The 25,975-nt window shown below is 41.5% G+C and overlaps 1 protein-coding gene across 1 annotated transcript; it reads right to left on the bottom strand.

The window, feature by feature from the left end:
- Positions 1 to 15,294: 15,294 nt before the first annotated feature.
- On the bottom strand, positions 15,295 to 25,740 carry LOC119599103. The gene is made up of 5 exons (XM_037948861.1): positions 25,646 to 25,740; positions 24,247 to 24,552; positions 22,574 to 22,818; positions 18,815 to 18,955; positions 15,295 to 18,477 (listed from the first exon to the last, which is right to left on the bottom strand). Exons 1-5 carry the CDS (start codon positions 25,738 to 25,740, stop codon positions 17,879 to 17,881), a joined length of 1,386 nt encoding a protein of 461 aa, XP_037804789.1. The 3' UTR covers positions 15,295 to 17,878.
- Between the last annotated feature and the right edge of the window lie 235 nt (positions 25,741 to 25,975).

The raw sequence follows: 25,975 nt of genomic DNA, 5'->3' as shown, positions 1-25,975 counted from the left end.
TTGCTGCATTTTCCCAGGCTTTCGGAGTTTTCCCGTTGATAAGGCATTTGTTAAAAAGATTGGCTAGTTTCACTGTTGTAAAAAAACCTTTTCTCCTGCACCTGATCATAAGGTCTATATTAATTCGATCTTCCCCTGGTGTTTCCCCTCTCTTCGTGCCTTTAAGCGCTCTTTTTATTTTTTCTGTTGTGATGCTGGGTACGTCTCTAGGTACCGCATTAGCTTCTATCCGTGGCTGTTCATTTGAATTGTAAGTATCCTGTAAAATGCCTCCACTACTCTTTGATTTTTCATTCTTATTACATGTCCAAGTTCTCCATCTGTTTCTTTATTGCATACCTTGTTTTCTCCCTATTTCCGAGTCTCCATTTTTACTGTTTCCATGCTAGTACCTGAATCACAGTTTCATTTATTTTTGAGTATTGAAGTTCCGTAGCATCTTCCTCTTCTTTTTATTTATAGTTGTAGTGTGACTGTATATTCCAGATACAAGAATTCCGGTTCACGTATGCGAACGGGTATGGCCATGCTGCCAGTTGGGTGTTCAGCTTCCTTTTTTTTTTAATGAGCTTTCTAACGCCCAGCGGTACGCCCTTGCAGTCTTTTATTAAACGCCCACACCTCCAGGAGAAGATGTCACAGCCAGGGTCACGACCACCGACCCCAGAGGATGCAGGCCCCCAGGCGGAAACTACCCCCCAGGGCAAGACCCAAGGTGGCACCATCTCGGGAGTGCTATGGCCTCGGGAGGGCAACTGTCTGCTCTGGGACTGCTTGCTGCTGCTGCTTAGAAATGCAGGCAAAGGCAACTGGCCCATTTGGATGCACGGCTTAGGGGGACCGGTTGGGAGCGCGGTGGGGACGCAGCTGGCCCGCATGCAGGCACAGATGCCGATGCAGGTGGCAGGTGCAGATTCAGGCGTTGACAACTCTCCTGAAAGAGGCCAACAGCCCACGCTCCAATGCCTCCGGGAGAATTTGCCAGCCGCTGACGCTATTGCCTACCACCTTCTTGTCAACCATCCACCTGCAGTGAGGAAGCTACTGGACAGCAGCCACCTCTGCCTCCATCAGTGCTCTGTGGGCCCACAGCGTCCTGCATTTGTGGCCTCATACCCGACCCCTGCAGTAGACAACCAGCCCGTCAGAGATAGGAGAGACGTTACCGGACCTCAGCAGATGGCAACTCCTACACTGAAGCTGCGATGTGCACGGGCTCCTGAGAATGGACAGTATGTCGTCCTGTGGCCACCCCCCATGCACTCGTGACAGGATGGTCCCTATGCCTTCACAACCCAGGGCAGTACTCTGGGGCAATATGCCCCTGTCTAGAGTTTTCTATTGGGTACATTGTTTACCGCAAAGCAGAACCCACCCTAGTTGGGGGGACCCGTGTTCCCATGCACATGAACACAGGCCACGGTCGGCTCAACCCCCAACGACATCACCCCGCCGATGGTCTCGCCGGGTAGGAATGGGCAACGCTCCTGGTGTGGACTACATCGAATGAGGGCCATCACACCAATGGATTGCCGGTCAAGGAGGTCGGTGCTATAGCTGTGGTGAGTATGGCACCACCTAGAGCTACTTGCTTCTTTTCGCCAACGGGCCGCTCGGAGGGGACCTTCCGGCTTGCGGGCGGCCATGCCGTACAACAACCGGGACTCTGACCACCCAGCCGAAACCGAGGTTCATTAGGCGGGCCCATTGATAGTCCTCGCTGTGGGGGAGGTAGGCCGTTTTCCTGTTTTTTTGGACACAGGGTCAGAAGTGACAATGGTGAAGAAAGAGGTCACACGTCTGCTTGGGGTCCCGTTGCCGTAGTTTCAAGGGCGTTACGAGGGCGTTTTCAGGCCGGCATTCCCTGTTGTGGCGAATCGATCTTATACTCACCATCAATCCAAAATCAACTGTCATCCACCGGACCTGTGTCTTGGAGAACCTTCGCTTCCCTGGTGAGGTTATTGTGATGGGTATGGACCTCCTACACCGCTATCCCTGTCCCGCAGGATCTGGATGGTGTTCCTGACGAGAGTTTTTTGTGGAACTGGATGCTAACCGGTTCAAACTTACTTTCACCAGGAGGGGGCTCAATGGGCTACAATTGCCTGCTTGCCAGGATGCGCTGGCGAGATGCTGAAGTAGTAAAGTTTGTCCTGAGCTTGTCGCAGTCCCCTTCACCTGTAGCTGTCTCGCCTGTCCACATAGCTGAAAGGAGACTGTGTAGGGGCGAGTCGAGTAAGTTTTGTGGCTGCCGCAGTAACCCGGGCTCCGCTGGTGACCTGTGTCTTGGCCATAGTTGAAAGTGGCACTGATCGCCTCACTGTTCCTCGCACCTGGTGACTGTCCTGTCCGCCGTTCAGCATGTGGTTTGTAGCCCACAAGGTCCCGAACCAACGCAAGATTTGTCCAGGAACTGTGCTGGGATAACGCTTCCTTCCTGTACCAGAGGATTTGTAAGCCACAACCCCTGACCTCCTCATTGACTCTGAGACCCAATGCAAGAACATTGATGCCACGGCCACTCCTACGAGTCTTCCAAAAGAGTTTCACCAGGGGGGGGGGGGTAAATTTGTGTACTGTTGTGTTCCTGGGATGATGACTACGATATATGGACTTTGGTATGAGGAGAGGACTTCTTCGTGTTTTCCCAGACACGCCTGCCCTTGATGAAGCTCTTCACATGATGAGTTGGGTGCGTGCCTGTGCTGCCGAAAAGCTTGGGCACTAGTGGCAACTGAGGTAGCTAGCTGGTACTTCTCCCTTTCCCATCGCCCTCGGGCATCTGACCCACAAACCAGGAGGGGCAGCTACGTGATCCTAAGACCATTTTCCCAACCTCTGTTTTCTCGCAGAGACAAGCAGGCAGTTGGGTCACGTACCAGGGGTGCAACATCGCATCATCACCACGACAGACACTCCAGTTTGTGTGTGACAGTGGAGACTTCCACAGAAAATGAAGGACGTGGTTCGCAAGTATTTGTGACCATATGCTGGCCCAAGTTGTCATCGAGTCATCCTCGAGTCCCTGGGCTTTCACCAGTGTACTTGTTCCGAACGGAGGATTGTTCTCACCGGTTCTGTGGTCTACTCCAGGGCCTGAACCGGGTGACAACACCAGACACGTACCCCTTCCCCGTATTGATGAGATGATGGACTCTTTGTCAGGGCATGCCTGGTTCACCGTTCTGGGCTATCTCGGTGCACCCTGATGATCGCCAGAAGACAGCTTTCAATGACGGCCATCGACTGTTGCAGTTTCGGAGGCTTGCCTTTGGCCTCTCCACTGCACCAACGATATTCCAGCGGACGATGAACGTTGTTTTAGCATCTGTCTTGGGACGTCACCCCTTCGCATACCTGGATGATGTGGTTGTGGCATCTGTGAATTTTAGTGAACACCTGCAACATCTGCACTAGCACTCTGCGAAATGCAGGGGATTGAAATTAACTTGGGAGAAATGCGAGTTCGCCCAAGTCACGAGGTTGAAGCTCTTGGTTTTCTGTCGGTCCCGACCATTAGAGGCCACCCAGAGAAGACTGCTGGCCATTGCTGACATGAAGCGGCCTCGCACTGTTGGCAGGTGTCGCCGCTTCCTAGGTGCCTGTGGCTTCCTTTCGCCACCACATTCAGGGTTTTGCAGCCATGTCTAAGCCCCTGACAAGCCCTCCACGCTAAAAAGGAGGTGAAGTTTGAGTGGGGAGTTATGCTGCTCATCAGGCCTTCACTGCTTTTGAAGGACCAACCCTTTATCAAGAACCCAGTGCTGTGTCTACCAAACTTTAACAAGCCCTTTGAGGTGCACTGCGATGCCAGCACACAGGCTTTAGGTGCCACATGTTGTCGCCTACTGGTCCCGCACCCTGAAAGACGCAGAGACCCTCATATACTGTTATTGATCTGGAGGTGCTGGCTGTGGTAGAAGCTTGGTCCGAAGCCTTTGACCTATATGTCTGCGGTCGACGGTTTTGAAAGTCTGGACAGATCACCAGCCTCGGGTTGGGGTATTTTTCAGGCGCACACAAGAGCAAACGACTGAGCCGGTATGCCATATGAACGCTTGGGAGGCTACGACTTCTTGTTGAAGTACAAGATAGGGGGCCCAGGCACCATGTGCCCGATCTCCTCTCACGACCTTCAGTGATGTTAACCTCTGTCTTGCCCATTAGAAACAGGCCCAGAGACCGTGATGATAGCTGTCGATGGCCACGAACCTCACTATGATGACAGCGTGCAGATGAGGGAGCACCAGCTACAGGAACCCCACGTGGTGAGGAACCTACTGGGTTGGCTTGGAAGGACACCGGCTGTACCTGCGGACGTTCCTGACCGGTTTGTGAGGCAGGTTTATGTAACCCACCAACCTCCAGCCACAGGCTTCTGCGACATGCCCCCTGCCTCCAGACTGCTACCCATCCCGGGATCCATTCGTACTTTCCAGAATCTGCGGGGCGCCTGTACTTCCCAAATAGGCATCGCATGTGAGGGAGTAGATGTGCTAGTGCCATGTATGCCAGCAGCACAAGGGTGGGTGCAAGACGGGCGCCGGATGGGAGGGCATCCACTGCAGAGGCTCCTGTGATAGTGGTCGTTACCTTATGGACCTGCGGGGGTCAGCAACAGGGTTCCGATAATGTTGCTTTCTATCGTGGAACCGCAACCACAACCGTTAATTACAGTTGGTCCACTGCGTGACAAAGCGCGCACAGAGTACTGCAGGCTTTGTCAGACCCCTATGTGACTTTGTTTGGGCCGCCTGACTAGCTCCACACTGACAGTGGCTTAGAATTCTCACTCTACGAGTGGCAGCTCACTTCTGGAGCCCTGCAAGTAAAAAAAAAAACCACTCTTTTTAACAGTGGCCTATCACCCCATTCCAATGGGTGGTGGAGCGCACCATCGGGCAGTGAAGGCCGCGCTTCAGCACTGGCTCCGGCAGTCTCCCTACACAGTGGCCCACTCATCTACCTGCTGTAACGCCTTGGCCCTGGACTCGGCCATCCACCGTGCTGTGGGGGATCAGCCATTGTAACTTATTGATGGGTCGAATGCGCTCTTGGGAAGGGCCTGCCAATCGCCAGTTACTGTGGACCCGTACCTGATACTGGGTCGCCTTGCAGACGCCAGTCCGTTTTAGCTGTCGAGGTGAGCCCGTAAGATGCACGAGACCAACAGGCCAGTAGGACTGCTGCACGCACCCAGGTCCATTCTAACCCAAGATTACGCCCTTACATCCCAGCGACCGAAGTAGACTACCTTCGGGAAGCTGAACAGTGTAGTGCATGTGCAGTGTCGAAACATTTGTGGTAGTGGGGGTCTTGGAAATTGCATCCGTAACCATAGACAATCTGGATAAGCATTATCAGACTCTATGTTTTTAGAGTTCCTGAGCATGTATGTTATATTTGCTACATTTGTGATATTTTTACTAGTCTTTTTGTGTTGAAATACTTTTTGGATTTTTACATGTTTTGGATTTGTGCATTTTATATATTTCTTATAATGGTACTATCGGGTACGGCACTCCCGGAGGTGTGGCGTTTTCCCGTTCGCGGGGGAAGGGGCTTGTATGTGACGTATTTCAGATACAATAACGCACCGGATTCACGTATGGAACGGGTTGATGGCCATGTTTCCACTCGTGGTCGCTTCCTTTTTTAAAATGAGCTTACTAACGCCCACGTACGCCCTTGCGTCTTTTATTAAAAGCCCAACCTCCGTAGCACGTGCCGTGAGTCCTGGGTTAGATAGAGCTCGCGGTCCTACACCCAACCCCTTAACGACTGAGATGGTGGCAACCCCTTCGCCGGAGTGGCGTGGAAGAAGAAAAAGTCGCCACCGGCATGCAGTTGGGCAGGTACCTCGGTCGTGAAAGGAATTTGAGTGTGGGCTGAGGGAGATTATGGTATTTTATAATTTTGGGTGCTTTTTATATTTTACTGTGTTGTAAAACCTGTTGGATTATTTGAACTCCGCCGTGATTCTGTGCACGCGTATACAGACATAAAGCAGTCGAAGACGGTCTGGTCTCTCTTAGTCCGCAGAACTTGGAGGTTAATTTTGCCGGCTTTCCCCTCATGTGCCCTATATTCATGGCCTATAATTTGCGACTGAGGATATTCGTCAGCTCCTGTACCAAAGTGGAAGTGGGAAAGCAGCTTGCCCACAGAACACTACTATAGTCTTTGTTAGTAGGGCTAATTCTATTTTGGGTGTCCCCTGTTTGCCGATATTTCCATGACCCTCCGTTTTTTGCATAAGCTCCTTAGTTTTCTACGGAGAATTGCTGGAAGCTTTGCTTAACATTTTACCGCCGAACTTCTAGTCAGCTTTTCTTTATCATGTCATTGAACGTTTGTTGATTTGGTCAATGTGATATCCTTCGTCGCTAAGAAGTGAATATCAAGTTTGGAAGTTAAGTTAAATTCTGTCGCTCTGGTCTTCAAGTTAGCTAAATTTGGCTGCGGTTTTCGTATGAGTTTTAACTCCTTTCCCTTCTGAGGTGTTAATTTAATTAATTTGGCCTCTGACCATTCTGTGGTCGCTGCCAACATTTACTCTATTAATAACTCCCACATTTTTTTTTTTACTATATCGCGCCTATTTGAAATTGTGAAGTCAATTTCGTTTTTTATGTCAGATGGCGACTTCCATGTCCACTTCCGCTCTTGTTTCTTTTCTAAGAATGTTTTCATGATTTGAGTGATCGAGCCTCCGCAAAGTCAACTAGTACCTATTCCGTGATTTCCTATTACGGTTTCTCCTGCTGATTTTGTTTACCTATTTTCGGCATTAAAATCTCCCATTATTATTGTGAAATGGGTATTTACTCTCTCGTTGGCTAATGAACATCTTCATAGAAGCTCTCTATTTTTTCATCACTGTGGCTGCAGGTTGGAGCATAGACTTGAATCTTTAAGTTATACCTATTGTTTAGTTTTATTGATACTTTCGCTTATAGTGTAGAATTTCACGTTAGTCTTTTCTAAACGTTTGTGAACTAAGAAACCTACCCCTAATTCCTGCTTGTTACCCTATGGGGTTTACCTCTCCAATAGAGCACGTGCCCATCATTTAGTATCCTCTTCTCTTCGCCTAGTCTTCTAACCTTAGTCTTACAATATCCCATTTGATGAAAGAGAGTTCCTCAAGGTATGCTAGTACGTCGGATTCATTTCTCATTGTCCTTATATTATATGTGCAGAGGTTCATCAACGTGGGGCGGCCTGTTGTTGACCGGGGATTCTTAGCACCCTCTGCTCTGGAGCCATCCTGATCGCCACCGTAACCAGGGGCTCCTTCGCCTCCGGGGAATGAGCGTGTGCGTGTGTGTGTGTGCGTGTGCGTGTGGCGTGTGCGTGTGGCGTGTGCGTGTGCGCGTGCGCGTGTGCGTGTGCGTGTGCGTGTGCGTGTGCGTGCGCGTGCGTGCGTGCATATTCCGAGATTAACAAGGACAAATATTTTAAAACATTCTTATTTTTTTTATGTAACTAAACCTCGTTTTTGTGCCTGATGAGTAAAAAAAAACGATAGCTTCATAAATCAGGATTAACACCTCTTTATTCTATTTTTCCCCCTTTAGTACCACAAAATTCCTTTGGGCAATTTTCAGTCTCCTAGTTCAGCAAAAAACAGTAATACAGCGGGTACGAAGATGTTAAGAAATAAGAGGTAATTTGGATAGTTTGAAATCTATTGTAAGTCCATCAGGTGTCTTTTAACGAAGCAGTTTATTAATTTACTTATGTAGTTATTTATTTGTTCATTCATATCATTGTAGCAATGGTGATGTCAAGTAATATAATTCATCTTTGTGATATAACTTATGAACGAATATTGCATGTTTGGGGAAAATTGCAGAAAGTTTTATTTTTATTTGTAATATTGCAAAGTTCCTTTCGTTACTTGATGATCTGCATATGACCCAAAATTGAAGTACTTATGTTACAGGATGTAGTATATTGTTTAATTGCCTTACATAAAAAAATCAAAACATACGATTACTTTGTTTTCATAAAGTTTAGGCCTATATCATATACCGAATTTTTTGTTTATAAGAATTACGCTGAATCCCCGTCGAGTGAAATGTGTTGGTGTTAAATAGTTCTTTATTTAGTTCCAATCTCTCTCTCTCTCTCTCTTCTTCTCGTCTTCTCTCTCTCTCTCTCCTCTCCTCTTCTCTCTCTCTCTCTCCTCTGCTCTCTCTATCTCCATCTCTCTCTCTCTCTCTCTCTCACCAGACTGGAAGTTTGCAAAGTGAAGTTGAAGCAAAGCTTGGAGCAGCCTCCAAGTTCTCATTCTCAGAGCTGGATCAAGATTTAGTATTATTACACACACACGCCATGTTCTTTTTAATCTATTTGAGGTAAAGGAGGAACATTCAAGAATTAATACCTATTTTCATTTTTAACTTAACAGTAATTCAAACTGCTGCATTTATTTTTAACATAGCATTGAAGATATGTTAGACACTGATGATTAATATCCTGAATGTTTATGGAATAGGCCCTATAAAACTTTCGTTATCATGACTGCAATGCGTAATACACGAATTTTTGCGACAATCCCAAATGTTCTCTTTAATTTCCCAGATTTTTCCCTTTCAGGACCCTGGTCGTTCCGGGAAGCCTATGACAGGATGAGTGGGACGTCCCTCAGGAATAAGTCCCCCTACGAGCACAGGCCTGTCGAAGAGTCCCTGAGTCATGCAGACCCTGTTGCTCTACGTGTCCATGGGAAACCCCACTTGATAACATTTCCCCTCACCGCCAAATGCGCAAGAGTTGGAAAAGAAATCTCAGGTTAGAATGTTTAGCAGAGAGTTCCCCTGGGATCACAGAGCTGTTTTCCCGGCGGATCCCCCAGTTTCCAGGTGAAGCTGTGGTGGCCCTGCTGGTGGTGAGGGCGTACGTCTCCCCAGCCTTAGGTCGCCCCTCCTGGACCTCCGGAGGCATGCCGATGTGCGGAAGGACGCTCATGGCCTATCTCAACAGCCCTTCCTCACGATATCCCCTACGGCTTTGTGAGCGGCGTCAGGTCTTGCTGAAGAAAATGACCAGGTGCGAGTCGATCTTGCTTGATCAAATCGCTTTGTCATGCGTGCCCATTGCTGAGATCAACACGGGCACGTTAACGGCACCAGCTTCTCCATAGCTATCCAGGATTCTGGGCTGTGGCGAATTAGTGCTCCGGGACAGATCAGGACAGCACAGCCTTCAGTGCACTTTACGTGGCAAGAAAGGTATTATGAAGGCATAGCTCGTGTGCTCCTTCACCTTGGCTCACGTGGATGTGAGGCAGGAGAGAGAATCCTTCAGCATGGGTCTTTCAATTAAACACGAACTCTGTCACCAGAGGCCTAAACTGAGCGATGAAAGGGTATCTCTATAGAGACCAAATTTTGTTTCATCCACATGCACGCAACGGTGTTGTGTGGTGTGTGTTGGTGTGTGTGTGGTGTGTGTGTGTGTGTTTGGTGTGTGGTGTGTGTTTTGTGTGTGTGTGTGTGTGTGTGTGTGTGTGTGTGTGTGGTGTGTGTGTTGAGTGAGTGTGTGTGAGTGGTGTTGAGAGAGAGAGAGAGAGAGAGAGAGATAGAGAGAGCGAGAGAGAGAGAGAGAGAGAGAGAGAGAGAGAGAGGAGAAGAGAGAGAGAGAGAGAGTGTGTGTGTGTGTGTGTGTGTGTGAATGTGTGTGTGTGTGAATGTGTTGAGTGAGTGTTAGAGTTGAATGAGTGAGAGTGTGAGAGTGAATGTGAGTGAGTGAGTGTGAGAGTGAGTGAGTGAGTGAGTGTGGGGGAGAGTGTGTGAGTGAGTGAGTGTGAGAGTGAATGTGAGTGAGTGAGTGTGAGAGTGAATGTGAGTGAGTGTGAGAGTGAATGTGAGTGAGTGAGTAAGTAAGTAAGTAAGTAAAAGTGAGAGAAAATATTACTTTTATAAATGGGAAGGCATGAATTTTAATGCACAAAATAGGCATATTCATGGAAATATTTTAAGAGAAAAAAAAATCAGTAAAAAAAAAGGATGGAAAGCATTTTTTCAAGACTACTATCTTCTCACATGTGATATATATTTACATAAGTTGTAAACCACTGGAAAAAATTATTTTCATATCCTCCAGTTAGTGTGAATCAAATGGTAACGGTAAGGTACTACTCTTAATTTCTCTTAGGTAGCGGTTATTAGAATAATTTTTGACTTTAGAAACAATTATCAACCATATTAATTTTTTCCATCATAGGACTTTTCTTGGAAATAAAACTTAAACCTTTTGACTTCTAAATAACAAGAAATGTGTATGGTGGATATTTTCATTGTCTTAAAAGGGTACATATTGTATGAAGCTTCATTTTACAAATCCGTTTACTATTTATTTTCTACAAAACAATCTGCACTTTTTTTTTTTTTCTTACTTTGTATATTCCACGACTTATTTTTCTGAATCAGGTTTTTAACACAAAGTTTTGTTCAAGTGTTAAATGGTTTATTTTGTGTATTAAAAACAATTTATATGTTCATGTGTTTAATTTCATACTAAAATATAACACAGCTATATACATGGCTCATGGCAGCTTCATTAACCTTTTTTTTTATATAAATAAAACACACCAGGTTGAATAACTAGACATAAGAAACTGAAGATGAATTTTCTTGATATTTAAAGGAACAACATTACTTCAGAGGAAAATAAAGTGTACCAATGTGATATAATCATTTGATTTGTGGCCTATGTTTAAATATCATAAATATAAATATTGCTTCTGATTTGTAATGTGAAACATATTTGACCTTTTTTTTTTAATACCCTTTTTTAAAAGGGGGAAAATGAAAATAAACGTTTTAGTTACATGAGGCCAGAAGTTACTTTGGGTTCTTTTGCTATATATAAAAAAGTTTGTGGAATGACGTCAACGTCAGAACTGTCGCAGTCGTAGTCACACCTACACAACAAATGGCAGAAACCAGCTCCATTCTGTATAAATGTCTCTTCAGTCAGATAAGTTAGTAAAAAAGAGAGTGGTCCTTAAGGAGCTTACGACCATATTAAGTGAAACAGTCAAGCATGTAAAAGTACTTGTCTATTATGTATGTCTCTATAGTACATAGCTAATTTTGCAATGGTTGTATGGTATTACAAATGTCTACGACTTCATTGAACAGTACACGCTATATATTTGTATAACTATGTTTCTGTATATTTTCTTGGCATTTTTTATTTGTGTCTTTCAGGACATATTATATATTGCAATAACAGTAAACAAGTTGTAATTTTAGCTTATTATATACTCTGTAATAATATTGCAGTATAAATACACATACGGAGCCTTTGAATATTAGATTAAGAAAAGAAACTGTAATTGAGTATGCAACTACATCTAAGAAAAAAAAAAAAAATGTTTGTTACTTGTGTTTTCTTTGGTAAACAACATGTTACTAAAACTTTTAGTCTTTATACAAAAGTAAATGGGTTCATCTTGAATGACTTAGAAATATCCTTAACAAATGGTTCTGTACTGGCATACAATTATCCATATCATCCATGATGAAAACAAACAAAGATATCCAGGGCTATGGTTCTTGCCGATTGCATTTGTCATAACAGTTATTTGGTTATTCTTCTGAAGTAAAAAAAAAAAAAAAAAGTAACACTGGGGGGGGGGGGGGGAGGGGTCAAATCAAAGAAACTCTCCTTGTATACATTCCTGTTCCCAATGATAAGTAACTTGTTGATGACACAGAAACAAGTTTTTTCCCAAATTATTCTTTCTTTCCCCCCCCAGTCAAATCTTTTCAAAAAAGTTTTCCTTTTTCTTTTTTTTTAAAAATTCCCCCTTTTTTTCTAAAAAAACTTTTTTTTTTTCCTTTTTCCTTTTTCTTTTCTCTCCTTTCTTTTTCCCCAATAAAAGTTCCTTTTTAATTTCCCATTTTTCCCCTTTCGGGCCCTGTTTCCCCGGGAAAGTTTAAAAAGGGGGCCCCCCAGGTAATCCCTAGAGAAGGCGGTAAATTTCCCCAAGTAAAACCCCTTTCCTTTTAAAACCCCTTTAACATATTCCCCTGCAAATACAGTTGGAAAAAAAGGAATTTATTTGAATTTTTAAAGAATTTTAACCGTTTTGGGGACCCCCATTTTCGGGTACGGGGGCTGCTGGTTAAGATTGCAAAATCCCCCTCTAACCCGCCGGGGGCGGGCCGTTCGGAAAACCCCATGCCAAATAAGGCCCCCAGATAACCCCTACAGCAGGCTGGTTCGAAGAAAAACCGGGGCAGCGACTTTGTTTATCAAAAACCCTTGTCATCTGCCATGCCAAGTAAAAAACCCCGTTGGGGAAGTTTCAGAGAGTTTCCCGGGTCAAGGCGCCGGCACCCCATCAAGGCAGTTTTGTGCTTCGGGGGAAAAAAGGGATTAGGGCTAGCTCTGGTTTCCCCTTGTACGGAAGTGAGGGGAAGAGAATCCTTCAGCAGGTCTTTAAAAAAAACCCAACTGTACCGAGGCCTGTTTGAATGAAAGGGTATTTTAAAACAAATTTTTTCTTTCCATCAGCACAGGGGTTGGGGGTGTTTGTGGTTTTTGGGTGTGGGTAGTGGGGGAGTAGGGTGGGGTGAATGAGGAGGAGGTAAGGAATAGTGGGTTAATGAATGGATGGTGGAGAGGAATGTAAAGGTGGTTTTTAAAATCTGAGGAGGGGATGAAAGGGTAGTTAAGGAATTGGTAAGGGGGAAAGTGGTGGTGGTGGTGGGTGGTGTGGGGGGTGTGTGTGGTGGGGGTGAGTGAAGTGATGAGGAGGTGAGAGTAATGTGGGATGTGAGAGTGAATGGGGTGAGTGTGGAGTGAATGGTGAGGAGGGGGGTGTGAGGGAATGTGGTGAGTGAGGTGATGGGGAAGTAAATGTGAGGGGTGAATGTGAGTAATTGGGTGGTGAGGATGTGAGGTGAGTGAGGTTTTTGGGGTGTGATTGAGTGTGTGAGGGGTGTGGAAGTAATGTGAGTGAGTGTGAGAGTGAATGTGAGTGAGTGTGGGGGGGAAAATGTGAGTGGTGGAGTGGGGAATGTGATTGGGGTGAGTGAGTGTGAAGTGAATGTGAGTGAGGTGAAGTAAAGGGGGGTGTAGTGGGAAAGGTAAAAGTGAGTGGGGGGGGGGGAAATGTGAGTGGTGTGAGAGTGAAGTGAGTGGGTGAGAGTGAATGGATGGGGGTGAGAGGATGTGAGTGAGTGGAGGAAGAATGTGAGTGAGTGTGGGTTGTGGTGGTGGGGAAGGGGTTGAGTGGTGGTTGTGGGGGTGAGTGGTGAGTGTGGGTGTGTGGTGTAGGGGTGTGGTGGTGGGGTGTTGGTGGTGGGGGTGAATATGGTGGTGGAGAGGAAAGGGTGAGGGGTGGGGAAAAAGTAAATGTGGGGGGTGTGAGGGGGGATGGAGGTGAGGTGAAGTGAGGTGAGAGTGTGTGGTGAGTGGGTGGAGTGAGGGTGGGGTGAGGGTGGGGTAAGTGGTAGTTTAAAGGTGGGTGGGGGTGATTGGGGAGTGAAGGGTGGATGAGGGAGAGGGGAGGAGTGTGGGGGTGAGGGGAGTGAGTGGGTGATTGGTGGTGATTTGAGGTGAGGGAATGTGAGTGGAGTGGGAGTGTGGAGGGGGTTGGTAAGTGGGGAGTTATTTGGAGTTGAAATGTGAGGAGGGTTGTGGAGTGAATGTGATGAGTGAGTGGAGGGAGTGAATGTGAGTGAGAGGGGGTGGGAGTGGTGGTGTGAGAGGATGTAAGTGAGGGGGTGATAGTGAGAGTGAATGGTGGGTGGGAGGTGAATGTGAGTGAGTGAAGGGTGAAGTAAAAGGGGAAAGGGGGGTGAGTGGGGTGTGAGAGGAATGTGAGTGATATGTGAATGATTGGAGTGAGTGGGGGGTGTAGAGGAAGGTGAGTGAGTGGGAGGTGAGTGAATGTGATGGGGTGAGTTGAGTGAAGGGAAGTGAGTGAGTGAGGTGTGAGTGAATGTGAGTGAGTGAGTGAGTGTGAGAGTAAATGTGAGTGAGTGTGAGAGTGAATGTGAGTGAGGGAGAGGAATGTGATGAGTGTGAGAGTGAATGGGGGTGGTGGAGAGTAATGGAGTGAGTGTGAGAATGAAGGGGGTGAGGGTGAGGTAAGGGGGATGGAGGGGGTGAGTGAGTGTGAGAGGTGGAGGGGTGAGGATGTGAGTGAATGTGAGGGAGGAGTGAGGTGAGAGTGAATGTGAGTGAGTGGAGAGTGAATGTGAGTGAGAGAGAGTGAATGAATGTGAGTGAGTGTGGGGTAAATGATGGTGTGAGGTGAATGTGCGTGAATGTGAGGAGTTGGGGAATGGGGAAGTGAGGAGTGTGAGAGGAAATTGGGGTGAGTGGGAGTGTGAGATAAGGATTGAGTGAGGGTTGGTGTGGTGAATGGTGGGTGGTGAGTTGAGAGTGAAGTGGGTGTGAGAGTGAATGTGGTGAGGGGTGAGTAAGTAGTGAGTGAAGAAAAAATTTCTTTTATAAAGGGAAGAAATTTAAAATGCACAAAATGGGGTTTTCATGGTAATTTTAAAGGGAGAAAAAAAAAATCAGTAAAAAAAAAAGGATGGAAAGCATATTTTCAAGACTGCTATCTTCTCTGGATATAATTAATAATTTGGGTAAACCACGGGAAAAAAAATTTTTTCATACCTCCCGTAGTGTAAACCAAAAATGTAACAAAAAATACCGTTATTTCTCTTAGTAGCGTTTATTAAATAATTTTGACTTAGAAAAAAATTATAAACCATTTTAAATTTTTTCCCATTCGGACTTTTTGGAAAAAAAAATTTAAAAACCCTTGGATTTCTAATAACTAGAAAAGTTATGGTGGATATTTTCTTGTTTTTTAAAAAGGGAATATTTTTTTAAGCTTCATTTTTTAAAAAATCCGTTTACTTTTTCTAAAAAACAATCTTGCACTTTTTTTTTCTTACTTTGAAAGGTTTTAACAGAACTTTTTTTTTCTGATCAGTTTTACCAAAGTTTTTTTCCCTTTTAAAGGTTTATTTTGTTTTAAAAAAACATATGTTCATTTTTTATTTCATCAAAATAAAACCAGCTATTACATGGCTCAGGGCAGTTCTTTAATTTTTTTCTATATAAAAAAAAGAACCGGGGAAAAGTAGACAAAAACTAAGAGAATTTTTTTGGATATTTAAAGGAACAACACTACTTCAGAGGAAAATAAAGTGCACCAATGTGATATAATCATTTGATTTGTGGCCTCTTTGCTTAAATATCATAAATGTAAATATTGCTTTTGATTTGTAATGTGAAACATATTTGACCTTTTTTTTAATACCCTTTTTTAAAAGGGGGAAATGAAAATAAACGTTTTAGTTACATGAGCGACAGAACCTTACTTTGGGTTCTTTTGCTATATATAAAAAAAAGTTTGGGAAATGAAGTCAACGTCAGAACTGTCGCAGTCGTAGTCACACCTACACAACAATGGCAAAACAGCTCCATTCTGTATAAAATGTCTCTTCAGTCAGATAAGTTAGCAAAAAGAGAGTGGTCATTAAGGAGCTTACAGACCATATTAGTGATAACATTCAAGCATGGTAAAAGACTTGTCTATTATGTATGGTCTCTATAGTACATAGCTATTTTGCAATGGTTGTATGGTATTTACAAATGTCTACGACTTCATTGAACAAGTACGAAAGCTATATATTTGTATAACTATGTTTCTGTATATTTTCTTGCATTTTTTATTTGTGTCTTTCAGGACATTTATATATTGCAATAACAGTAACAATTTGTAATTTTAGCTTATTATATACTGTATAATATTGCAGTATAAATGACACATACGGAGCCTTTGAATATTAATTAAGAAAAGAAACTGTAATATGAGTATGCAACTACATCTAAAAAAAAAAAAATGTTTGTTACATTGTGTTCTTTGGTAAACAAAAATGTACTAAAAACATTTTAGTCTTTATACAAAAGTAAATGGGTTCATCTTGAATGACTTAGAAATATCCTTAACAAATTGGTTATGTAACTGGCATTACATTATCCATATCATCCAGGGAATGAAAAACAAACAAAACAAAGATATCCAGGGCTATGGTTCTTGCCGATTAAGCATTGTCAGAACAAGTTATTTGTTTATTCTTCTGAAGTAAAAAAAAAAAAAAAAAGTAACACTGTCAAACAAAGAAACTCTCTGTAATACATTCTGGTCCCAATGAGAAGTGAACTTGTTGATGACACAGAGAACAATATACATAGGAGGGGGGGATATGAAAGAAAAAAGAAATGAGAAAAAAAAAAGAAAACTTAATAACACATGCATTAGAATAAAATTGTCAAACCATTTTTGGGTTAAAAATAACATGCATATACTTAGAAAAAATATGAAAACTTTACAACAGCTGGGATGCTTAAAAACTTAACATACAGAAAAAATATAAATAAAAGAAATTTTTCTAAATATACTTTTTGTGTTCAAAATGAATGAATCACATGTTCTGTATCATATACAGAAACAGAAGCAAAAGGCTTAACCTTTTTTATATATACATATATATTTTTTCAACAGTATCTCTAAAAATTCACAAAAAACTAGTACACCAAAGTTTGTTCTTCAAGTAATTATCATCTTTAGTTAACAATGGTAACTATGCACACTTACAATACCTTATCTCAAAATACTGTGGTAGCTGAATATCACCTAAACTTCAGATTGTTCATAAATGATTTGTTCAAGAAGCACCACACACAGGCAGTAACATTTGAATGTGATGGTGTTTGGTGTATGTTCCCAATCATTTTTAAAGATTCCACTGTCATGTAGTCCTTTTTTCCTTGCCAACCTGGGCCATGTAGGTTACCAAACAGTACAGCTCTGGTCAGCCAAATAAACTGTCATTGGATTTAATTTTTTGTTACAACTTTTACAATATTTTAGTTTGAATGGGGATGCTTTATCTGCACTGCTTAAAAATTCATCACTCACAGTCAAAATGCCCATCTTAACATCTTAATTGGGACTGAAGTCGAAGCCTCACTCTACCACACACGAACACACCAAGATAAAGTGTATCATAAAACAGCAGAGAGAAATATTTGTTCCTTCCCTGATGGTATTAAGACTGCTTGCATGGCAAGCAGAAGGTGCAAAACATCTTTTTACACCCTTTGATAAGCTACTTCCACACTGATTTCACAAAATATATTGAAGTCACAACAACGTCAACCAATTACAGTATCACAAAGACTTACACAAAGGACTTATATTTGCATCAACACACAAGATAAACATGCACCAGGCACTCCCATTAAAAACACGCTCCAGTTTGGAACACGTCTCACTGAGAGTGGGAGATGTTTTAACCTTTCAAAAGTACATACAGGTATACAGTCTCAGAATACTGTATGTCAATTCACCTGCAGATAGAGGTTGACTGGTAAAAAATTAACATTTTAATTGGTGACTGTAAAAACAAACTAGGGGGAAAATTTACGACAACAATACAAGAAACTTTCACAATCCTGAGTTAATGGCTTAAATGAAAGTTAAATCCTTAATATTGCTCTGAAAATTGTGAACTAGTTTAAGCAACTTAAGTCCCAAAAGTAAAAACTTATGAAGGATTCACAAATGTGTAAGAATCAGACTGTTTTCTTGTTCAATCTCAAAGTGCCAAAGTGGAATTATATTTCTAAAGGATAATACCAGTACCATGAACTTCAAAAACCACTAATCATTCTACAATATTATAGGGAAATTCTATACTATTTTTTTTTCTTTCTTTTTGATCTTTTTGAGTAGTAGTCTGTAGCCAAAAAATATCAGTTTATTAGTGTATTACAGCTAGTGATATTTGAGAGTTCTTCCTTGTGCTTGGTGAGTAAGTCCAGTTCAGTACTGCGGGTTAGGAGAGTAGCACGAAGCCACAGAGTTAGGCGTCACGAGTCCAGAATGTGCCGAGACATTTGAGTTAGGTGTGAGGTTGTCTTGACGGGTGCGGCTCATGGGGATGGGGGGACCAGGGTTGGAGGAGCGTGAGGAGCTGTAGCCCGTAGAGCCACGGTAGGTTGAGTAGTTGGAATCACCCGAGTCATGCTGCTTGTTGTAGGCGGCTGTCCCGTACACAGGCTCAGGTTTCACAATGCCTGACTTGCTGGTGATGTAAAGGGAGTCCTGGCGTGGGTTATTCTTGTACATGCTCTCACTGTGGGACGGAGCTGTGAAAGTTGCAGGAGACTTCGGGCACAAGTTCTGAGACTGAGCAAGGTTCCTTGAGTAGTTATCCATGCGGGGAGGCGGTGGCTTGGTGTAGACAGATTGGGATCGATTGAGGGACGAGGAGCGTGGCAGAGGAGGAGACTTGGCATACATGCTCTTGGAGCCAGAGTAAATCTCTTCCTTGTTGGTGACAAAACCACTATCATACTTGTATGTCGATGCGTTGTAAACAGATGGTGTTCCAGAGTGTCCATACATGCTGACTGGGTAGCCTAATAAAGAAAAGAAAAAAAAAAGGATGAAAACATATTAGAGAGACCATGTAGCGGGTAAAGAATGCTGGAAAGGAGTTCTAAATCATTTCAATTATTCTTAAACAATAAGACTTATACTGACACAAATTTCTTTTAACACTCAGTTTACATTACCTATATGTATACATTTCATTCAAGTTTCATTGTTACTTTCCCTATTTATCAATATCTTTTAAAATTAACACACACACACATCCTCAAATTATCAATATCATATATCTCTTTTGTTGTGTTCCTTCCTCACCACCTTTCCTTATAACTGGCCAGTGAGGAGTTGTGAATATTCATCTCTTACCTAATGGAGAGGTAGTGTTTGAAGTGTTGGCGGGCCTGTACTGGTCATAGTGCTGGGCTCGGAGTGCATTGTAATTGTACCTTGGTGGCGGCTTGGAACACTCGTCGTACGCGTCTTCATCACTGCCAACACTTGACGAGTCTGGAGGGTTAAAACAGGGTTAGTCTCTGTGGATTTTCCTAATTGTATTGTTTAATTCCTACCAAACTTAGAGGTAATCAATTAAAGGGGCAGTAATAAAACTGGGGTGTTTCTACTCCAAAAAGTTACCACTCAGTAGGTTGTCACAAAGCAGACATTGTGAAGTAATATTTTTAATTAGTTATTATTATAACAATTAATGCCATATTGCACAGAAGTCAGTCCTGAAAGAACTTTACCAAAAGAAACAACTTGAGTGGGGCAGGATAGGGAAATACACAATCATAATCATTTATATATAATCATGTATAAGTAGATATGAATGCGGGTATATGTGGGTATATATAAATACACATACATACACACAACCATATATACATAGGCACTGTATATGCATATAGAATCAATGAATTCAGAAAATTAAATTTGTAATCCTGTTTTGTTAGTAGCTACAAGGAGACAGGATCCCAACAGTAAAATTACATCCAACTGATTTACATGATCTTTATAAGACAGTCCACAGTGTGAAGTTTCAGCAGATGGTTAGTTATGGGGTCAATAATACAACTCCTGTTAAGACACACTTCTCCTGTTTAGTTCACTTAAAATAGGTTAGTTAAAGATGCATTTAAATGCTCCAAATGGTGGTGATAGCCTTTTTAAGACTTCCATAGAGAGGTTAATTATATATTTACAAAGTTTAAATCGTCTCATATAAATTTACAAAAAGAGAGAGTCCGGGAATTAGGAAACGCTACTTTACAAGGAAAATCTCAAAGACAACATAAAAAATAGCATCCTATAGATATATTTAACTGATCTTTATAAACTTTCCCAACCAATGAAGACCACTACCTTGCTCTTCAAAATTGTCAAAATATGGATTTTTTTTATCATTCAAAATTGTCAAAGTATGGCTTTTATCTTGTTATTTAAAACCGTCAGAGAACGGATATTTAGCCTCTTGGGTAATGTTTTGGGGGATTTACGAAACCTGTCTACGTCTCTTCTGATGTACATTTCACCAATTTTATCAGCTGGTTGACAATATTTACGAGAAATTGTGATGATGTGCCATTTTTTGTTTAAAAGAGATCAGTCTTCTCTCTGACCGTCAATTCAATAAAACACTAATTGTTTTGGGCATGACTGCTTCTTAAGGCGCCTAACTTCTCCTTGTGCTTTGGGTTTCCTGCTTGGCCAAAGCTTTGCGGTCTGTTCAAGGTTTGTGAATATAATGCTAAACTAATTTGTTTCCCTAAGCCTCTGAAAAGGCATAACAGTTAAAGAAATAAAGAGTAATTAAAACAACAACAATTTTCAAAAATAAATAACTAAGCTATGGATTTCCTCTGCTGTCTCTGTCATTGGTGTATTCATACAAATAAACATCATGTAAACACAAATGGCATACTGCTTCTTTACAAAAAGAAATGTATATTAGATACATACATAAAAACTGGTCTTATATAGAAAAACATACAATCATTAGGTTCCATGTTTTCAAAATATCTCCCCAAAAAACCCTACTAATGATATAAGCAGAGCCATTTCAAAACTAACTGGCAAATGCTACTGTTGTTGATAATAAAATAACTAACTACTATTTAATTAACTTCAGAGCAAGATACAAATATTATGAGCACAAAGACCAAAAGGTAGCTGCACATATAAAAACCTAAGTGCGACATATATATCTGTGTAGGAACTAATGTTTCTTCAAGATCCACCCCAAGCACAGCTTTAATTAAGAAGAAAAAGGACTATTTCGGAGCAAAATTATACATTCTTTACATACCCTACAAAAAACGTAATAAAAAGATCACTAGGGCATCTGCTAAACCATTATAGCCAGGGTAAATCCTCTATCACCCTTACGTAAGCCTAGCAAATTATTTTTCATATCAAATATAGACTAGTGCCACAGGCATTTAACATACGTGATACATATTCCATACTTCCATTTTCATCTGGGGGGGGGGGGGGGAAATAAAAAAAGAAAGAAAAAGGAAAAAATAAAAAATAAACCAATCAAAATAGGATGCCAAGAGGGGTTGCGTCAAGACCTCCAGCAAGCATCAGACCCAATTAGTAGACAGCACAGGCTCTCCCGTCACACCCAGCAGAAGCGTCAAGAAATGTTTTAAAAAATCCCACGCACTAATTCATAAAATGAACGAGAGCAAAAGATAAAATCAGGTTTCAATTTGTGCAAAAAAACAACAACAAAAGGGGGGAATCAAATGCAATGTTGCATATACGAAAAAAGAATAAATGCAGTTTTTCTCTCTGTCATTTTAAAAACAAAACAAGGGTAAGGAAAATGAAACATACACACATCCAACGAAAAAATTAGCAAACAAACAGGACAATGCACACACACATGTTGCAAACGCACGAGCCAGTAGCCATACAAAATGCACACGTTGGCACACACCTCTGTAAGTTGTTCACTTCTGCTAGGGATGTCGCCAGTAGTCAATACACAGTGTACGTGAATTCTCATCTGTTAGGTTTAACCTTCCCTTCAAGAAAATCCTTTGTAAAGGAAATGATGTTCAGGTAACCTTGTTTTTGTATGCAATGCTTCTTTTCCTATGTCTATTTTTATGAATGATATTCCTTGAATGAATGTATGGGTGGATCTAAAAATAAGATTTCAACACTCATTCACAAAACATCTGGTAAGATTATGAAATTTGATTTTGTTGGACTATTCATATATGGCACATAATCATAGGAATAAGGCTCATTTCCTAAAAAGAAAAAAAAAAGGAAAAAAATAAAGACAAGAAAAGGGAAAACTGCAATTTCAACATGCCCACCATAGCTTTTCCTCATTATGGCTTTGTCTATACAACAACTGGCATTTAAATCTCTGTAGCTACTTTTAAATACATTGACAATGGGGTACAATTAGTGACAAAAATAAACTACTACAACACAACTTTTATCAACCAAATTAGTCATTACAAAACCATGGACAACAATAAATAAAGTGCGAAAGCTGAGACACTTTCTACTTCCATTAGTTCCATAATACACAAATAACTTTCAACTGCAAAAATATGAGAAATATATCAGTGACTGCATAACACACTGTTGCACTGTGTATGTGTATATTGCAAAACTTACATTACAGTGCAGGAGTGTTCACATTAAGAAACAGGGTGTTCAGCTTTTAACATTTTATGAATCAGCAAGTGTGCAAGTGCTCTATCTATAGCAATCAAAAGCTTGGTGAGAGTATTAATATTGTAATATAAAAATATAATCATAAGAACCTCATTAATTTGTATTTGCTGAAAGTCCATCTCTCTGCATCTCATGAGAATTTATTCTATACAGAATAAGGCATATGAAGATAAGTGAAGATAAATATACTATTACAGGAAGTGAAAATTTCTGATCATATCAAAAATTACAAAAAACGAGACATAATACATTATGCACTGACTAGATTTAGATGATAGAGAGGTCATTGTGAGTGAATATATAAATCTAAGATAAATATCCTTATTAACGCCACTTCATAGTTGTACAAGGTAATGGGGTTCTGTTCTGTGTTAATGTGAGTAGATTTGTCCCTGCTGTGTGTGCCGGTGCGAGTGCTGGTACCTGGGTGCTTCATGCCCGGTTGTTGGGTGGGTACGCCCGATAGAGTCTGGCATCGTACTGCGCCTCGTGCTGCAGCTCGTACTGGAAGGGCATCCTGGTCGGGGACTGATGCCCCCCCAGCCCTCCATGCATCCCCGGCCCACCAACAGTGTTCAGGGGATAGGACTCCACCCCTTCTTCTGTAACACATACCCACGAGGTCACCCTTACCGGCCCTTGTCTCACCAGAGGACGCAGATCCTAATCTCAACAATTAGCCAGAAATTTTATTTCTTTAGGAAATGGATATACGCTAATCTGAATTGCTCCTCTCATATAGGCTTTAATTTCGCCTATTGATGTGCTAGTTTGTTTAAATGAAAAAAAAAGGAAAAAGATAGATAATCCGTCATGCTGCTTGTCTTGTGGCTTTAACTAAACACTAACTGAGACTGTTAAACACAATGTATAGTAATAGTCACTATAAAACAACGTGAACCATTTAGATTTATGATGCTCATTAAAATGATTTGCTTACAGACAAAGAAATAACTAACTGAATGAGTCAAAAGTGAATAGTGCTAATATTTTGTTTCTAGTTCTTATTAGATGTGCCTCAGCAAGATAGTGGTGTTTCATTTGCTATTACATAGTTAATGTTGTTATTTATTATTTCCTTATTATAGAACTAAACTGGAGACATGAATCTGCAGAAACACTACTCGCCCGGCCTCTCTCCTATCAAGCCAATTGAGTAGTATAGTTGGAAATTAATTTAAATCAGATTGGCATGGGAGATTCAGGACTATTTGGCAAGAAGCGCACATGTAAAACTGCAGGATGACTGTTGATTGATATACAAAAAACAGTTTCTACTTTGCTTTTGACGATTTTATTCGAGATTTTATCAAATTTAATTGCTTATATATACACTTTTTATGTTCTGTGTTAACTAGCAGATATATGTTCATCAGTATGAAGTTAAATAAAGAATTACATAACTGATGTTTCAGGGAACAAAAAAAAGGAAAAAGCAGATTTAGAAATTATTGCGACTTTCTTGAAATATCAGCAATATTTTTAACAGGAGAGGAGGTGTCTGTGCTAGCTTCCTTGGCAAGCTTTATCAGCCTGGCTTTTGTGTCTCCTTTTTTCTGTCATTTTTTTTTTCCATGTTTTATGTGCATTTTTAACTAATGCATATTCTGTGCTGACCATAGCGACTCGGAATTACATACTGACTTTCCTTTCAAATGCCTGTTTTCTCCCTCTGTTTATTATTTTTATGTGTGGCTTTTGGCATCAGTTCAGCAGTATTATGTATTGTTGTTCATTTCATTTTATCATTCAAGCTACGGTTCCATTATGTCATTAAGAATTTGTTATAGCCATCGTCTTTAAAGCCTTTATTATAGGATCAGACTAAGCAAGTGATAAAATGATTTTAGCGACGCTACAAAGTAGCACGGTATTATCTTGTTACCTCATTCCAGATATAATGTGTAAAAAGGATCTAGGTTAATATTGTGCTATGCGGAATGCCACGAGTTTCTTATAAGCTTCGAACTAACTCTACGTCCTTGTAACTGTTGCGCTACTTGAGAGTTAGGATCTGGTCTCTGTTCGACAAGGGCGGTGAGAAGGGTGACCTCGTGTGAGTATGATGTTACAGTATAGTAAGGGTCTGGAAGTACCTTCCCCCTGACACTGTTGTGGCGCGGGCGATGCAATGTGGAGGGGGGGAACGTTCTTTTCTCGGGAGCGGGGGATCAGGATCCCGACAGGAGCCCTTCTCAGGACGAGCTGCAGACACGAGCCGCACGACGATGCCAGGACTTCTATCATCGAGCGTACCCACCCAAGACAACCGCGCACTGAAGCACCCAGGTACCAGCACTCGCACCAGCGGACCACACATAGCAGGGACAAATCTATCACCCATTAGAACACAGGATACAGAAACCCCCATTACCTTGCTAAACACTATATGACTAGTGGCGCTTAAATACCAAGGATACCTTTATCTCTAGATACTTATATTTTCACTCACAATGACCTTTTCTTATATCTAAATCTAGTCAGGGCACTAATGTATATGATTGTCTCGTTTTTTTGGAAATTTTTGATTACGATCAGAAATTTTTCACTTCCTTGTATATATATTTATCTTAACTCATATTCATATGGCCTTATATCTGCTATAGAATAAACTTACGCATGGATGCAGATGATATGGAACTTCAGCAAATACAACTAATTTGAGCGTTCTTATGATCTATATCTTTTATCATACCAATACGAATACTCGCCACCCAGCTTTTTGACCGGCTATAGATTTTTTACCACAGCCACTGCCCACACTTGCCGTAGAATTCATAAATGTTGTACAAAGCTGAACCACCCTGTTTATCTCTAATTGTGTAACACTACCTCGCCCACAGTAATTGTAAGTTTTGGACAACTACTACACCTACACTGTTGCAAACAGGGGTTAAGCAGTCACTGAGTAATATTTCTCACATTTTTAGCTAGTTGAAAGGTATTTGTGTATTATGGAACTAATGAAGTAGAAAGTGTCTCAGCTTCTCGCACTTGTATTTATTGTTGTCTATGGCTTTGGTTTTCATAAGGTACCTACACATTTGGTTGATAAACTAGGTCTGGGTGGTAGTTAGTTTATTTTGCTGCATCTAATCGTGATAACCCCATTGTCAATGTATTTAAAAAAGTCCAGCTACAGAGATTTATAAATGCAGTTGTTAGTCGAACCAAAGCCATAATGAGGACAAGCTATGGTGGGCATGTGAATTGAGTTTTCCCTTTTTCTTGTCATTTATTTTTCCTTTTTTTTCTTTTTGTATGTGTAAATGATGCCTTAGTCCTATGATTATGGTGCCATATATGAAATAACGTCCCAAAATCAAATCTTCATAATTACTTTACCACTGACTCGTTATTTGTGAAATGAGTGTTGATCCAATGCCTTAATTCGTTGATGCACCCATAATGTCACTTCAGGAATTATCAATTCATAAACAATAGGCTCACATAGGAACAAGGAAGCTATTGCATACAACAAACAAGGTGTTCTACCGAACATCATTCTCCTTTACAAAGGATTTCTGAAGGAAGTTGAAACTGTAACAGGATGAAGATTCACGTACATGTGTATGGACTACTGGCGACATCCCTAGCAGAGCTGACACCAAATTTACAGACAGGTGTGTCCAAACGATGTGATTTTTGTATGGCTACTGGCTCGTGCGTTTTGCAACATGTGTGTGTGTGCATTGTCACTGTTTGTTGCAATTTTTCGGTTGGATGTGGATATGTTTCATTTTCCCCTTACCCTTGTTTTGTTTTTAAAATGACAGACGAGAAAAATCTTGCATTTACCTATTTTTTAGTATATGCAACATTGCA

This window comes from Penaeus monodon, chromosome 42 (assembly GCF_015228065.2).
Source record: "Penaeus monodon isolate SGIC_2016 chromosome 42, NSTDA_Pmon_1, whole genome shotgun sequence".
Classification (NCBI taxonomy): Eukaryota; Metazoa; Arthropoda; class Malacostraca; order Decapoda; family Penaeidae; genus Penaeus; species Penaeus monodon.
The sequence above is the reverse complement of the archived record's forward strand: the minus strand, read 5'-3'. Positions and strand labels throughout refer to the sequence as shown.

Excerpts from the sequence above, each read along its gene's own strand:
- LOC119599103 (XM_037948861.1), bottom strand. The coding sequence starts at position 25,740 with ATGTCGCCAGTAGTCCATACACATGTACGTGAATCTTCATCCTGTTAC. Across the intron at positions 22,819-24,246 it reads ACAACAGTGTCAGGGGGAAG|ATTAGGATCTGCGTCCTCTG; the intron begins GTACTTCCAGAC and ends CTAATTGTTGAG. Across the intron at positions 18,956-22,573 it reads ACCGGGCATGAAGCACCCAG|ACTCGTCAAGTGTTGGCAGT; the intron begins GTACCAGCACTC and ends TTAACCCTCCAG.